Source organism: Mustela nigripes, chromosome 2 (assembly GCF_022355385.1).
Source record: "Mustela nigripes isolate SB6536 chromosome 2, MUSNIG.SB6536, whole genome shotgun sequence".
NCBI classification, from domain to species: Eukaryota; Metazoa; Chordata; class Mammalia; order Carnivora; family Mustelidae; genus Mustela; species Mustela nigripes.
The window spans coordinates 136379137-136397500 of NC_081558.1; the positions used below are offsets into that span (position 1 = coordinate 136379137).

Here is an 18364-nt window from a genome sequence, read left to right on the forward strand (position 1 = left end):
AAAAAAAAAAAAGAGAGAAAACTCAAATAAAATCAGAAATGAAAGAACCTACACCTCAGAAATACAAGGGTTATAAAAGAATACTATGAAAAAATATATGCCATAAAATGGGCAACCTAGAAGAGATGGATAAACTCCTAGAAATATAACATCCCAGAACCACATCAGGAAGAAACAGAAAATTTGAACACAGACAGATTACTAGTAATGAAATTGAAAAAATAATCGAAAAATTTCCAACAAACAAAAGTCCAGAACAAAATGGCTTCGCAGGTAAATTCTACCAAACATTTTTATTAGAGTTATTATTTATTCTCCTCAGATTATTCCAAAACTAGAAGAGTAAGGAAAATTTCCAAATTCATTCTATGTAGCCAGTTTTACCCTGATACCAAAACCAGATAAAGACACCACAAAAGAAAGAAAACATAAGCAAACATCTCTCATGAACATAGGTGAAAAAATCCCCCAAAACATACTAGCAAACCAAATCTAACAATACATTAAATAAAAATATCATTCACCATGATCAAGTGGGATTTATTCCTGGGATGCAAGGGCAGTTCAATATTCACAAATCAATCAAAGTAATACATCTATTTAACAGGAGAAAGGATATAAACCATACAATCATCACAAAAGATATCATAATAGTTGCAGAAAAAGCATCTGACAAAGTACAATACCCATTCATGATAAAAACCCTCAATGAAGCAGATTTAGAAGGAATATACCTCAACCTAAGAAAGGCTATATATGAAAAACCCACAACAAACATCATACTGAGAGATGAAAAACTGAGAGTTTATCCCTTAAGATCAGGAACAAGACAAGGAAGTCTGTTCTTGTCACTTCTATCACACATAGTAGTGGAAGTCCTAGCCACAACAATCAGAAAAAAGAAATAAAAGCCATCTAAATAAGTAAGGAAGAGGGGAGCCTGGGTGGCTCAGTGGGTTAAAGCCTCTGCCTTCGGATCAGGTCATGAGCCCCACATCAGGCTCTCTGCTCAGCAGGGAGCCTGCTTCCCTTCCTCTCTCTCTGCCTGCCTCTCTGCCTACTTGTGATCTCGGTCTGTCAAATAAATAAATAAAACTTTTAAAAATAAATAACTAAATAAATTGGTAGGGAAGATATAAAACTGTCACTATTTGCAGATGACATGACATACAGAAAACACTAAAGACTCCACCAAAAACTACTAGAATAAGTCAATTTAATAAAGTCTCATGATGCAAAGCTAATATACAGAAATGTATTATATTTCTATTATATTTCTATACACTAATAGTGAAGAAGCAGACAGAAATGAAAAAAAATCCCATTTAAAATTGCACAGAAAAACATAGGAATAAACATAACCAAAGAGATTTAAGACCTCTGTTCTGAGAACTATAAAACACTGATTAAAGATACTGAAGATGATACAAATGAATGGAAAGATATTCCATGCTCATGAACTGAAAGAACAAATATTGTTTTGCTTTGGTTTTTTAAAGATTTTATTTATTTATTTGACAAAGAGATAGAGAAAGATCGCAAGTAGGCAGAGAGGTAGGCAGAGGGAGAGGGAGAAGCAGGCTCTCCACTGAGCAGAGAGCCCAATGCAGGGCTCGATCCCAGGATCCTGGGATCATGACCTGAGCTGAAGGCAGCCACTTAACCGACTAAGCCACCCAGGTGCCCCAAGAACAAATACTGTTAAAATGTCCATCCTAACCAAAGCAATCTATAGATTTAATGCAACCCTTATCAAAATACCAACATTTTTCACAGAACTAGAAAACAAACAATCCTAAAATTTGTATGGAACTATAGTCAAAACTAAAGATCCAAAGCAATCTCAAGAGGAAAAAAAGAAAAAAAAGAGCTGCAGGTATCATAATCCCCAGTTTCAAGGTGCACTACAAAACTACGGTAATCAAAACAGTATGGTAATAGCACAAAAAATAGACACACAGATCAATGGAACAGAATAGAGACCACACATAAACCCATACAGTTTAGTATGAAAAAGGAGGCAAGAATATACAATGGAAAAAAGCAGTCTTCAACAAATGGTATTGGGAAAACTAGACAGGTACATGAAAAGAAAATGAAACTGGACCACTTTCTTATACTATACACAAAAATAAAGACCTAAATGTGAGAATGAAACCATAAAACTTCTAGAAAACAGGTAGTAATCTGCATCAGCTTTAGCGATAGTTTTCTAGATATGTCTCCTCAGGTAAGGGAAACAAAAGCAAAAATATACTTTTGGAACTACACCAAAATAAAAAGCTTTTGCACTGTGAAGGAAACCATCAACAAAAGGGTAAACTACTGAATGAGAGCAGATATTTGCAAATAATATATTTGATAAGAGGTAATATTCAAAGTCTATAAAGAACTTCTACAGCCCAACACCAAACCGAGACACACACACACACACTATCCAAGTAATAAATGGGCGGAGGACTCATGTAAGTTTTCTAAAAAGAGATAACATATAGATGGCCAACAGACAAATGAAAAGATGCTGAACATACTCATCATCAGAGAAATGCAAATCAAAACCACATTAAAATATTACTTAATACCTGTCAGAATGGCTAGAATTAAAAAAACGAGAAATATTCGTTGGCAAGGATGCAGAGAAAACAGAACCCTCATGCACTATTGGAAGGAATGAAAACCAGTGCAATCACTGTGGAAAACAGTATGCAGGTTCCTCAAAAATTTAAAAATAAAAATACTATAAATATGTATACAAATGTGTGTCATGCGCACGCGCGCACACACACACACACACACACACACACATAGAATACTACTGAACCATTAAAAAAGAATGAGACCTTGCCATTTGCAATACCTAGGGGGTTAAATAAGTCAGACAAAGAAAAATAATATATGATTTCACTTTTATGTGGAATCTAAAAAACAAAACAAACAAGTAAACATAAAAAGCAGAATAAGACCCATAAACAAAGAAACAAATTGATGGTTGCCAGATGGGAAAGGGTTGAGGGATGGGCAAAATGGGTGAAGACAAATGGGAGGCACAGGTTTCCAATTCTGGAATGAATATTTCATGGGGATAAAAGGAATAACATAGGGAATGTAGTCAACAGTACAATAATAGTGTTATACAGTGACAGATGATAGCTACATTTGTGATGAGCTTAGCATAACATATAAATCTGTGGCATCGTTATGCTGTACAAACTAATGTAAATTGTATTTAAAAGAACACACACGGGGGTGCCTGGGTGGCTCAGCTGGTTAAATATCTGCCTTTGGCTCAGGTCATAATTTCGGGGTCCTGGGATGGAGCCCCACATTGGGCTCCCTACTGAGCAGGGAGCCTGCTTCTCACGATCCCGCTCCTGCTTATACAGACTCTCCCTTTCTCTCTCTCTGTCAACTAAATAAATGAAATCTTTTGAGAAAATTGTTGAATCATTATTTTTAAAAAATCTTTAAAACATACACACACAGCCTGGTAAAGGATAGGGCACAATAATGCTGAGCTAATAAAAATAAAGAAGAAGAAATTAGCAAGGTTTATATGAGGAAAACTTTAAAACACTACTGGATCACAAAAAGACTTGCCTAAAACAAATGAAAAACAATCCCTCTGTTCTTAGAACAACTCAACATGACAAAGATGGCACAACTTCATAATTTAGAAGTTTAATGAATTCCCAATAAAGACACCAAAAAGTTTTTACTGGACTTAAATGAGTTAATATCAAAGTTTATATGAAAAAATAAAGAGTTCACATGAAAATAACAGCCAAAATAACACTGAAAAAGGAAAGCTAAAAGTCAAAGAGGGACTTAGCCTTACCGAACATTAAAGTATACTGTGAAGTTTCTGGGACACCTGAGTGGCTCAGCTGGTTAAAGGACCAAATCTTGATTTTGACTCAGGTCATGCTCTCAGAGTCGTGAGATCAAGCCCCAGGTCGAGCTCTGGAGTGTGGTGACTGCCTGGGATTCTCTCTTTCCCTCTGCCCCTTCCCCAGCTCTCTAAAAAAACAAAAACAAACAGATAACAACAACAACACAACACACACACACACAGTTAAGTTTCTATAATTAGAAGTGTGGTACTAGTGCATAAATGAAAAGCAGACTAGTGGAATATGCACACTCAAGAAAAAGACCCAAGTACTAATGCAATTTAGTGTATCAATAAAGAGGGGCACCATACATCACTGGGGCAAAGATGGCCCTATTTAAATAAATAGGTGATGTGACAACAATCAACTGAAAAAACAATTGATCCATACCTCATTATCACTGACAAGAATAAATCCACACATACGAAAGACATGTATGTAAAAAATGAAATAAACAGGTATGCTGTAAAGATACATCAGTAAGGGGCGCCTGGGTTGCTCAGTGGATTAAGCCGCTGCCTTCGGCTCAGGTCATGATCTCAGTGTCCTGGGATTGAGCCCCGCATCGGGCTCTTTGCTCAGCGGGAGCCTGCTTCTCTCTCTCTCTCTCTGCCTGACTCTCCGCCTACTTGTGATCTTTCTCTCTGTCAAATAAATAAATAAAATCTTTAAAAAAATAAAAAAAGATCATCAGTAAATATCCCTTTATCTGGATGGAAGCAAGGAATTTCTCCATATTCTGAATATAAAAAATGAAGGTAAGAAGCATTGAGTGATATATCTGATTGCATAAAAACCTTCTGCATGGCGAACAAATAGCATGAACAAACACAAAAGACAACTGAAAAACTAAGAGAAAATATTTGCCATATGTATTACATCTAAAGGGTTAATCTACTGAGTAAGTAACTCTAAAATTCAAAAAAATTTAAACAATACCAAAAACCCAAAAGACATGAAGAGAAAATTTACTCACAAAAACAATAGAAAAATGGCCCCAAACATATAAAAAGATGTTCAAACTCACTTATGATAAAAAATGAAAACCAGGGGCGCCTGGGTGGCTCAGTGGGTTAAGCCTCTGCCTTCGGCTCAGGTCATGATCTCAGGGTCGGGCTCTCTGCTCAGCAGGGAGCCTGTTTCCCTCTATCTCTCTCTCTCTCTCTGTCTGCCTCTCTGTCTACTTGTGATCTCTCTCTGTCAAATAAATAAATCTTAAAAAAAAAAAAAAATGAAAACCAAAACTGCATTACAACGATTTCTCAGGAGGTTGAGCAAAATGGCAGGGAGAGTAGGAGACCTAAATTTCTTCTAGTCCCAAGAATTCAGCTAGCTACTTAGCAAACCATTCTGAACAGCCACGAACTCAATAGGAAATCAAAGAAAAGAATAGCAACAACTCCATGAACAGAAAAGAGACCACTTTCTGGAAGATAGGAGGTGCGTAGAAGTGAATCCCAGCCAATATACCAGAAAACTGACGGTGGGAGAGGAATGAGCTTCCATCAACCAGCTCCCACAAGTGATAAAGCAGTGGAGCACAAAATCAGAACTTTTAAAAGTCTGCTCCACTGAGGAACATTGATCCAGTGGCTAAGTGGGGGATGGAACCCTTGCTGGCACAGTGTGGTCTCAGGATCCTTGGCTGTCACAGAAAGACGGGGTACCTAAGTGTGGGAGAACTTCTAGGTATCAGAGCAGGGAAGCCAGCTTCAAAAACAGAGCCTAGGAGTGGGATTTCAGCTCCAGGTTGCCATAAACCGGGGATGGAGATTGGGAGACCACCCTTTTCATTCTCATCCTCCAATAAAAGCTTCCGAGAGCAAGCCCAAGCAGATTAGGTAGCCTGGCCCCTAGCAAGGGCGGTGCAATTATGTCTTTGGCAAAGACATTTGAGAATCACTGTAATGGGCCCCTCCCCCAGAAGGTCAGAAAGAACATCCAGCCAAGACCAAATTTACCCATCAATGAGAACTCCAAAACTCCAGTGCTAGGGGAATACAGCACATAGAATTCATGGCTTTTTCTCCATCATTCTTTGGTCTCTCAAAGTTAATTTTTAAATGTTCTTTTTTTTTCTATTTCTTTTTTTAATTTTTTTCTTTCCATTTTCAACCTATACCTTATCAATTGCTCTTTAAAATTTTTTTTAAATTTTCATTGTTACAGTCATATTCTATTCGTTCATTGTATTTAACTTTCTTTTTAAGATATATAGATTTTTTTCTTTCTTTAAAATTTTGGGATACAGTTTCCTCTAACTGACCAAAATATGTCCTAAATCTAGTGTATGGCTTTGTTCTATTCACCTGCCTGATTACATTCTGTCCCTTTTCTTTTTTCTTTTTTTGAAATTTTCTTCTTACCTTTTTCAACTAACATCATCTCTGATCAATTACTTTTTTAAAATCTTTTTAAATTTTCATTTTAAAGCCATATTCCATCACTTCATTGTATTTATCCTTATTTTTGTGTATATATATAAAGTTTTCTTTAAAATTGTAGGAAGCAGTTTCTTCTAAAAGGCCAAGATACACCCAAAATCTAGTGTGTGGCTCTGTTCTATTCACCAGCCTGATCATATTCTTTTTTTCCTTCTCTTCCCCCCGGTTTTAGGTGTCTTCTGATTTGTTTAGTGTATATTTTTCTGGGGTTGCTGTTACCCTTTTAACATGTTTTTCTCTCAGTGATCTATTTTTCTCTGGACAGAATGACAAAATGGAAAAACTCACCTCAAAAAAAGACAAGACACAGTATGGACTGCCAGGGACCTAATCAATACAGACATTAGTAGGCTGTTGGAACTAGACTCACAATGATGATTATACAGATGCTAGCTGGTCTTGAAAAAAGCACAGAAGATACTAGAGAATCCCTTTCTGGAGAAGTACAATTGAACCAAGTCAAAATCAAAAAGGCTATTAATGAGGTGCAATCAAACATAAAGGCTCTAACTGCTAGGATAAATGTGGCAGAAGAGAGAATTAGTGATATAGAAGACCAAATGAAAGAGAAGAAAGAAGCTGAGAAAGAGATAAACAACTACTGGATCACAAGGTGAGAATTCAAGAGATAAGTGATACCATTAAGGCAAAACAATATTAGAATAAATGAGATCCCAGAAGAAGAAGAAAGAGAGATGGACAGAAGAGATATTGGAGCAAATAATAGTGGAGAACATCCCTAATTTGCAGAAGGAAAGATGCATCAAAATCCAGGAGGCACAGAGAACGCCCTTCAAAATCAATATAAATAGGTCAATACCCTATCATCTAATAGTAAAAGTTATAAGTCTCAGAAACAGAGAAAATCCAGAAAGCAGCTTGGGAAAAAAGGTCTGCAACCTAAAACGGTAGGAACATTAGATAGGCAGCAGACCTATCCGCAGGGGCCTGGCAGGCCAGAAAGGACTGGCATGATATATTCAGAGCATTAAACGAGAAAAATATGCAGCCAAGAAAACTATATTCAGCTAGGCTGTCATTGAAAATAGAAGGAGAGATAAAAAGCTTCCAAGACAAAAAAAAACTAAAAGAATTTGTGATCACCAAACCAACCCTACAAGAAATATTGGAAGGGCTCCTCTAGGCAAAAAAAAGTCTAAAAGTAACACAGACCAGAAAGGAACAGAGACAATATACAGTAATAGTCACCTTACAAGCTATACAATGGCACTAAATTCTTATCTTTCAATAGTCACCGTGAATGTAAATGTGCCGAATGTCCCAATCAAAAGACACGGGGTATCAGAATGGATAAAAAAACCAGACCCATCAATATACTGTCTGAAAGAAACTCATATTAGACCCAATGACACCTTCATATTTAAAGTGAGGGGGTGGAAAACCATTTACCATGCTAATAGACACCAACAGAAAGCTGGGGTGCCAATCCTAATCTAAAATTACATTTTAAAACAAATACTATAATAAGAGATGAGAAAGGACACTATATTATACTTAAAGAATGTATGCAACAAGATCTGACAATTTTAGTATCAATAAATTTATATATCTATGCCCCTAACATGTGAGCTGCCAAGTATATAAGCCAATTAACAACAAAATCAAAGAAACACATTGACAATAATACAATACTACTAGGGGACATTAATACTCTCCTCACTGAAATGGACAGATTGTCTAAGCAAAAGATCAACAAGGAAATGAGGGCTTTAAATGACACACTGGACCAGATGGACATCAAAGATATATTCAGAACATTCCAACCCAAGGCAACAGAATACACATTCTTCTCTAGGGCACATGAAATATTCTCCAGAATAGTTCACATCCTGGGTCACAAATCAGGTCTCAACTGGTACCAAAAGACTGGGATCACTCCCTGTGCATTTTCAGACCCCAGTGCTTTGGAACTAGAACTCAAGCACAAGAGGAAGGTTGGAACAAACTCAATATATGGAGGCTAAAGAACATCCTTCTAAAGAATGAATGGGTCAACCAGTAAATTAAAGATGAATTTTAAAAGTTCATGGAAACAAATGTTCAAAATCTTTGGGATGCAACAAAGGCTGTCCTAAGAGAAAAGTATATAGCAATACACGCTCTTCTCAAGAACCAAGAAAGGTCTCAAGTACACAACCTAACCCTACACCTAAAGGAGCTGGAGAAAAAACAGCAAAGAAAGCCTGAACACAGAAGGAGAAAAGAAATAATAAAGATCACAGCAGAAACCAATGAAATAGAAACCAAAGGAACAGTAGAACAGACTGAAACAACTAGGAGCTGGTTTGTTGAAAGAATTAATAAGACTGATAAACCCTTGGCCAAACTTATTAAAAAAGGAGAGAGAAAGAGTGAGAGAAAGGACCCAAATTAATAAAATCATGAATGAAAGAGGAGAGATCACAACCAACACCAAAGAAATACAAACAATTATAAGAACATATTATGGGCAACTATATGCCAGCAAATTTGACAGTCTGGAAGAAATGGACACATTCCTAGAGATGTATCAACTATAAAATCTGACCCAGGAAGAAATAGAAAACCTGAACAGACCCATAACAGCAAGGAAATTGAACCAGTCATCAAAAATCTCCCAACAAGTAAGAGCCCAGGGCCAGATGGTTCCCAGGAGAATTCTAACAAACACTGAAAGAAGAATTAATACCTATTTCTAAAACTGTTCCAAAAAATGGAAATGGAAGGAAAACTCTCAAACTCATTTCATGAGACCAGCATTACCTTGATCCCAAAACCAGACAAAGAACCCATCAAAAAGGAGAATTACAGACTAATATCCCTGATAAACATGAATACAAAAATTCTCACCAAAATACTAGCTGATAGGATCCAAGAGTACATTAAAGGATATTTACCACAACCAAATGGGTTTTATTCCTGGTTGGTTCAACATCGCCCAATCAATGTGATAAACCATGTTAATAAAAGAAAGAACAAGAACCATATGATACTCTCAATAGATGCCAAAAAGTCATTTGACAAAATACAGCATCCTTTCTTGATTAAAACTCTTTACAGGGGGCGCCTGGGTGGCTCAGGGGGTTAAGCCGCTGCCTTAGGCTCAGGTCATGATCTCAGGGTCCTGGGATCGAGTCCTGCATCGGGCTCTCTGCTCAGCAGGGAGCCTGCTTCCTCCTCTCTCTCTCTCTGCCTGCCTCTCTGCCTACTTGTGATCTCTCTCTGTCAAATAAACAAATAAAAAAAAAAAAACTCTTTACAGTATAGGGATGAAAGGTACATACCTCAATATCATAAAAGCCATCTATAAAAAACCCACAGCTGGTATCATTCTCAATGGGGAAAAAGTGACAGCTTTTCCCCTAGGGTCAGGAACACAGGAGGGATGTCCACTATCACCACTGCTGTTCAATACAGTACTAGAAGTCCTAGCCTCAGCAATCAGACAACAACAAAAAAATAAATAAAAGGCATCTGGATCAGCAAAGTAGTAGTCAAACTCTCACTCACTGCAGACAATATGATATTTTTTGTGGAAAACCCAAAAGACACCAAACCAAAACTGCTAGAACTTGTACAGGAATTCAGTAAAGTGGCAGGATATAAAATCAACACATCAGTTGCATTTCTGTACACCAACAACAAGAAAGAAGAAAGAGAAGAAACAGAAATTAAGGAGTTGATCCCATTTACAACTGTACCCAAAACCATACAATACCTAGGAATAAATCTAACCAAAGAGGCAAAGAATCTGTACTCAGAAAACTATAAAGTACTCATGAAAGAAACTGAGGAAGACTCAAAGAAATGGAAAAACATTCCATGCTCATGGATTGGAAGGACTAATATTGTGAAAATGTCTATGCTACCTAAAACAATCCACACATTTAATGCAATCCCTATCAAAATCCCATCAACTTTTTTCAAAGAAATGGAACAAATAATCCTAAAATTTATATGAAACCAGAAAAGACTCCGAATAGCCAGAGGAATGTTGAAAAAGAAAACCAAACCTGATGGCATCACAATTATGGACTTCAAGCTGTATTACAAAGCTGTAATCATCAAGACGGTATGGTACTAGCACTAAAACAGACACATAGATCAATGCAACAAAATAGAGAGCCCAGAAATAGACCTTCAACTCTATGGTCAACTAACATTTGACAAAACAGGAAAGAATGCCCTATGGAAAAAAGACAGTCTCCTCAAAAACTGTGTTGGGAAAACTGTACAACCACATGCCAAAGAATGAAAGTGGACCATTTGCTTATACCACACACAAAAATAGACTCTAGATGGATAAAAGACCCCAATGTGAAACAGGAATCCATCAAAATCCTTGAGGAGAACACAGGTAGCAACCTCTTCAACCTCACATCACAGCAACTTCTTCCTAGACACATCACCAAAGGCAAGAGAAACAACAGCAAAAATGAACTATTGGGATCTCATCAAAATCAAAAACTTTAGCATGGCAAAGGAAACCATCAACAAAATGAAAAAACAGAATGGGAGAAGATATTTTCAAGTAATGTATCAGATAAAGGGGTAGTATCCAAGATCTATAAAGAACTTCTCAAAGTCAACACCCAAAGAACAAATAATCCAATCAAGAAATAGTCAGAGGACATGAACAGTCATTTCTGCGAAGACATCCAAATGGTCAAGAGACTCATGAAAAAGTACTCAATATCACTCGGCATCATGGAAATACAAATCAAAACCACAATTAGATACTATCTCACACCAGTCAGAACGGCTAAAATTAACCAGTCAGGAAACAACTGGTGTTAGTGAAGATAAGGAGAAAGGGGAACCCTCTTACACTGTTGATGGGAATGCAAGCTGGTATAGCCACTCTGTAAAACAGTATGGAGTTTCTTCAAGAAGTTGAAAATAGAGCTACCCTATGACCCAGCAATTACACTTCTGGGTATTTACCCCAAAGATACAAATGTAGTGACCCAAAGGGGTACATGCATCCCGGTGTTTATAGCAGCAATGTCCACAACAGCCAAACTATGGAAAGAACCTAGATGTCCATCAACAGATGAACAGATTAAAAAAGATGTTGCATATATGTGCAATGGAATATTATGCAGCCATCAAAAAAGAGAAAGAAATCTTGCCACGTGCAATAATGTGGATGGAACTAGAGAGTATTATGCTAAGTGAAATAAGTCAATCAGAGAAAGACAATATTATATGATCTCACTGATATGTGGAAGCTGAGAAACAAGGCAGAGGATCATAGGGGAAGAGAAGGAAAAAATGAAACAAGACAAAACCAAAGAGGGAGACAAATCATAAGAGACTCTTAATCTCAGGAAATAAACTGAGAGTTGCTGGAATGGAGAGGGGTGACAGATGAGGTGGCTGGGTGATGGAGAGAGGAGAGGGTATGTGTTGTGGTGAGGGCTATGAGTTGTGTAAGACTGATGAATCACCGACCTGTAACCCTGAAGCAAAGAATACATTATATGTTAATTTAAAATAAAAGCAAAAAACTTTTCACTAGCAGATTAGGAAACATGTAACAGGAAAACACATTCTATTGATAAGCCTGTGAGGAAACAGGATATATTACTGATAGGAATTTGGCAAAACTTTAAACATATTTACCTTTTTTTTTTTTAAGATTTTATTTATTTATTTGACAGAGAGAAATCACAAGTATATGGAGAGGCAGGCAGAGAGAGAGAGAGGGAAGCAGGCTCCCCGCCGAGCAGAGAGCCCGATGCGGGACTCGATCCCAGGACCCTGAGATCATGACCTGAGCTGAAGGCAGCAGCTTAACCCACTGAGCCACCCAGGCACCCCAACATATTTACCTTTTTATCTAGCAATCCTATTTCTAGGAATTTACCGTGAAAAGATACCTCCAGGAATACAAAAATACTCATGTACAAGGTTATCCAATGGCAGCTTTTTAGTAACTACAGAATATGGAAAGTATCCTTAATGTGCACAGCTAGGAGAGAAACTAAACTAATTAGGATATAGCCACACAATGAGAAACTAAGCAGCTACTGAAAAGAAAAAAAGAGAGAGAGAAAGATTATTATTAATGGACATGGAGTGCTTTCCAAGATATATTAGTAAACAAAAAGAGCGAAGTACAAAAGAATATTTACATTATGCCACGGATATAATGCTGTTTTGTTTAAAAAGAAACAGTGGAAAGCTAAAACACAAATGGGATTAGTTACCCACGCAGCGGTTAGGATTAAAAAGGAGAAAGGGAAGTGCTATTTCTCTGGTATACCTTTTTAGTACAGTACTGTCTGTTGGAACCATATTAATGTTTCACCTACTAAAATAAAGGGAGGAAGGGGGCCTGGCTGCCTCAGTCAGTAGAGCATGCAACTCTTGGTCTCAGGATGGGGAGTTCGAGCCCCATGTTGGGTACAGAGATTAATAAAAATAAATAAACATAACGAAATTAAAAATAAAAAAAATAAAGGGGGGACAAATAAAAGTTTTAAGTTTAGCAGGATAAAAAAACAGTATGAAATACAAACAAAAACAAACAAAACTAAGTCTTTGAAGAAACTAACCATAGTGAAGTGAAAAAGAAAACTATATAGCACCCCCACAGTAAAGATAAAAAGCATAAAAAATTATTGACTCTAGGGGCGCCTGGGTGGCACAGTCAGTTTAGCATCCAACTCTTGTTTTCAACTCAGGTCATGATCTCAGGGCCCTGAGACTGAACCCTAAGCCAGGCTCCATGCTCAGCAGGGAGTCTGGTTAAGATTCTCTCTCTTTCCCTTTGCTCCTCCAGCTTGTGCGCGCACATGTTCTTGCTCTATTTCTCTCTAAAAATAAATACATAAATCTTTTTTTTTTTAATTATTGACTCTGTGTTTGTTTTTTACAGGGGTATATATCAGCAATTCTGAAACTACTTTCTGTGTACTCTAGAACAAAGAAGTAAGTAAATGTACTGTAGATAACAGGAGCAGATTCTTCACTGTTGCAAAAGGAAGCATTATGTGTCACAACGTGAATACTTTGAGAACATAAAAATTATATTAAAATAAAAATTATAACCACCTGCTTACTCTATTAACTTATCCCTAGAAACTGCAGCAAACTTCACACATTTGACTTCCTTCCTGCCATCTCCTAGAACACGCTTTATCTTTCAAGAATTTTTTACATACGTAACGTTTTCTGAAGTTTTGACTTAACACAACTGAAATCACTCATTTCTATTAAAAAGCAGAGATCACTAACAACATAGCTTCAGATTTAGAATCATACAGTATTTTTTTCTTTGAAAAACTCACTACTTTCATCTTCCCTGTTTAAATTATAGCCTTGGTAAACTCAAGGAATGAGTTCAATTTTATTGTTAAACCAAGATTAAACTCATTTAATTCTTAAAATATACTTTCCAAAATAATATGTGTATAGGGCATGTATTTTCTCAAAATTTTAGACTTTTCAGTGACTTCTGATTAGTTACCATAGTTAAATGCCAACGTGTTGATGCAAAAGGTGGAGAAGTTGCTGTTTTGAATAAACCTCTGAATTTGTTTTCCAATATACAAAATAAAGGTATTACTGTGCATGGCACCTTAACAGAGTTACAAAACTCAAACTACTAAATGCATATTACCCTAAATAGTTTGTAGTTGACTAGATACCACTGCTACTCTTTTTAAGGTCTTCTTTGCATTGCAAAGGAAAAGCAATTAACATTTCCAGATTCCCCTTTGGAGACAGTTTTAAGTAGATAATTGGGCAGAAAAACAGCTTCCAGGTGAGTATCCTGAGAACCACTCACTTCGGTGCTACAAACTAGGAGAGTACTTAAAACTTCCAGTGGCTTCTGAGCAAACAACCAGCTGCCATGCTTCAAGTTAAAATAATCAGTGACAGCTTCCCTAATTGCCTGGAGTCTTCCAGTGGTTACAAAAGTTCCCTCTGTTAAAACCCTGATGCTTGGAATCAAGCTATAAATGACTGATACATGTGACGATATATGGGAGTATATGAGAAAATACTTTATAAACTAAAAAAGGCCATAAAAAGCATAAATTATTATTTTTGTTCCCACTGCTGGGAAACTTCAGTTGAAGTTGTTTTCTGATAATCAGCCTCTTTTTAGACAAATCAATACAACCAAAATAAAGCTTTCCTTCTACAAATCAATAAAATAATAAAACATTTTCTTGCTACAAAACCAAACACTCTACCTAACTTCATTTCCCCCAATTAAACATTCACTCAAACCAAGAAATGTTTACCAGCAAGGCATTTTGCTAGGTAATAAGAGGACCCCCATACTTCAAGAATTTACAATATATGAGAAAATCAAAACATAATATTCAAAATATAATTGCTAAAAATCAGGAGCCACATGTGATGGGGGGTCAAAAAAAGAGGGATTAAACTTGACTTGGGAGTGAAAAATCAAGAAAGGATTGAGAAAGAATTAAAGGTTAAATAGAACTAAACATTAAAGGATAAGAAGGTTTCATAAAGTACAGATACTGTAAGAAAGGGGAAAAAAGAGCATGCTCAAAGAAACAAAGCTAGCAAATCAGGTACGTGAATGGAAAAAAAGGCATCTAACACAAGAGTGGCTTAGCCATGGAGTATGACAAATGACAGGAGGCTGAGGCCAAATAACACAAGGCCAGAAACCTAAACATTTGAACTTCACTGCTCTTAACCAACTTCAGATTCACATGGTGAATTATAAAATTTTGTGCCCTAAATAACAAAACCAGGCTGCTAATATACTCCCACAAGTAAAGCCTAATAGTAGTACGAAGAATTAAGCAGACAAAAGAAACTGATCTGCTTTTCATCCTAACATTCTTCTGCTCAAAAACCTTCAATAATTTCTGAATGCCTCCTTTTATCGACCATCAATACCATAATCCCCGTCCTACTCAACCAAATTTTCTACCATTGCCCAAACGTACAACTGACTCCAGATAGGCTATTCTCTTTATTACTGACCCTTGAGCACAGAGTATTAGTCTGTGTATTAGTATAATAGTCTAGCTGTGTATTAGTCTGTTCTGGCTGTGATAAGAAAATACTGCAGACTGGACAGCTAAAACAACAGAAATTTATCTTTCACAGCTCTGGAGGCTTTAAGTACAAAATGAAGATGCAAGCTGATGTGATTCCTGGTGAGGGCTGACTTCCTGGCTGAAAAAAATTATAAATACCCATCTTTTCACAGTCTTCAAGTCGCCTTTTCTCTGAGTGCAGACTCACAGAGACAGAAGTCTCTCCCTTCCTCTTCATTTAAGGCCTAGAGGATTAAAGCTCCACCCTATGACCTCATTTAACCTTAACCTTAAATACCTCCAATAACAACCCTATGTTCAAATATAGTTATATTGTGGGTTAGGACTTCAACATATGAACTTACGGGAGACACAAACTCATCCCAATACACACAGAGGCAAGATCTTGAAAGATTTTACAGCTTCTCCACTTACATTCTTCAAAAATTTCCTCCATCATGTGAAAAAGCCCAGGCCGGCCTACTAGAGGATGAGAAGCCAATGATGATGAGTGACCCCAGAGGAAACTAGCAAAAGAACCACCAGCTGAACTCAGTCAAAATCATAAAGTTATGAGAACAGAAGTGACTGTTGCTTTATATCACTAAGTTTGGAAATAGTCTGTTACAAAGCCATAAATATCTGATATGACTTACCTTCTTGTTCTGCTTTTTGACCTAGATCTCTGAACTCTATAGGATTTCCCTCGACCCCTTGAACGACTTCGACTTCGTTTTCTTCTAGAGCCATAAGAAGAGCTACTGCTTGATCGATGCCTGCGTCTGAAATAAAATATAATCAAGTGTCATTTGTATAAAAAAGTGTTTATGAGAACCTGGGTGGCTCAGTCAGTTAAGCATCTGCCTTCAGCTAAGGTCATGATCTCAGGGTCCCGGGATAAAGCCCCACATTGGGCTCCCTGCTCAAAAGGGAGTCTGCTTCTCCCTCTTCCCCTCACCCTGCTCGTGTTCTCTCTCTCATTCTCTTTTTCAAATAAATAAATGAAATTTAAAAAAAAAAATTTTACAGGCATTAAAGAGAAATCATCTAGATTCTAAAGAATCACCTCATTTTTACTACTTCTCAATCCTTCCTAGAAGCAAATAGAGGAAAAGTTATTCTTCTTGAAGAGTCAGATGACTGATTCATAACTTAGTGACTGGATCAGCTACCAATTAAAACATTAGGGGTGCTCAGTGGATACAATCCTTCAAATATTATCAGATAATATGTTATGAGAACTATACTAGTTAACATCTACAAAGAATGACAAAGGAAGAAGACACTAGACATGTGAATTGGGCCTTACAAAAAGGAAAACCTTTGGAGGAGGGACGTGTTGGACCAAATGGGTTAAGGAGAAAGGGAAATATAGGCCTCCAGTAATGAAATGAGTAAAGCATAGGAATAAAAAGCAGAGCCTAAGGAATACAGTCAATGATACTGTAATGGCAATGTAATGGGACAGATGGGAGCTACACCTGTGAACATAGCATAATTTATAAATTTGTCAAATCACTAAAATATAAATCTGAAACTAATACGACATACTCAAATAAAAAAGTAAAAATGAAAAACAAGAACAAAAACAAAAAAAACCTTTTAGGTTGGGACTTAACCCTCATAAATATGTAACTACTAAAAGAAAAAATGTTTCACCTAGAAAAATTAAAAGTATGAAAACATATGAACTCCAAAGAATGTTATTCTCATTACTGTACAAAAGAAAATTATGAAAATCACCTTCTATCATATGAATGAGAACGAGGCTGAAGATCTCTGGACCAAGATCTTGACTTTGACCTTGATTTCCTTCCACCTTTCTTTCGGCTGTATGTTCTACTATCTGAAGAACTACTTGAAGATGACCGTCTACGGTGTTTCTTTTTTCTCTTGCTTCTGCTTTCTTCTTCAGTATCTGAAGACCGGCGTCCCATTTCTAAGTTCAAATTCAAAGAAAATTAGTTCTAGCCCAATGGCACAATGGATGAAATTCAACATAATAATTATTGTAGAACTTTGTAAGAATTTAAAGGGTCTCATTTAAAGTAAAACTTTAAATGTACTTGGCTTATTGATAAGACATGAGAAATTGCTCTAGTACAGTCTTTGAGGATTATCAATTAACAGTTTTTAAAATTCACGAACTATTTAAATGTATCCATAACTTTTCCAAATGTCTCTCAAGAGTCAATCCTGAGAACAGCTCATTATAATAATTTTCTTTTAAGTTGCACTTATCCTTACTTATATAATACTTGGTTTAGGGACTACTTGGTTTAGGGATCAACCAATAATCCTTTATTTACACATTCCTTAAATATAAAAAGTATTTTACTATCTTTTAGAGTTATATTTTTCTAACTAAAAGTTCTAAATTTTAAATGGATAAAACCTCATTAGTCATCAACAAAGTGCAAACTGAAATAATGCACTATCACCATTTCATTAGTGAAATCTGAGGGAGGGAGGAAATGGTCACTGCACTACTAAAGTTGGGGACACCTGGGTGGCTCAGTCACTAAAGCATCTGCCTTTGGCTCAGGTCATGATCTCAGGGTCCTGGGATCCAGCTCTGTATTGGGCTCCCTGCCCAGAGGGGAGCCTGCTTCTCTCTTTTCCACTCTCCCTACTTGTGCTCTGTCAAATAAAAAAATAAAATCCTTAAAAAATATATAAAGTACTAAAGTTGATGAGGTTATTGTAAAGTCAGTCAATTCAGCATACTGCTCGTTCCTATATAAAGTGATGAGATAATCCTTCCAGAAAGCAATTAAGCAATTTAAAGAGAGTCATAAAAATGATGATTTTTTTTTTAAAAGATTATTTATTTATTTATTTGACAGAGAGAGAGAGATCACAAGTAGGCAGAGAGGCAGGCAGAGAGAGAGAGAGGAGGAAGCAGGCTCCCTGCTGAGCAGAGAGCCCGATGCGGGACTTGATCCCAGGACCCTGAGATCATGACCTGAGCCGAAGGCAGCGGCTTAACCACTGC

The 18364-nt window shown here is 36.8% G+C and overlaps 1 protein-coding gene across 1 annotated transcript in view; it reads right to left on the reverse strand.

Moving 5' to 3' along the window:
* Positions 1-18364, reverse strand: part of RSRC1 (arginine and serine rich coiled-coil 1) — a 412534-nt gene that overhangs the window by 385628 nt on the left and 8542 nt on the right. The window contains exons 3-4 of the mRNA XM_059388345.1: positions 17113-17308; positions 16026-16151 (exon numbers count right to left, since the gene is read on the reverse strand). Of these exons, the coding sequence (XP_059244328.1) occupies positions 16026-16151; positions 17113-17308 (322 nt within the window). The remainder of the gene's footprint in view (positions 1-16025; positions 16152-17112; positions 17309-18364) is intronic.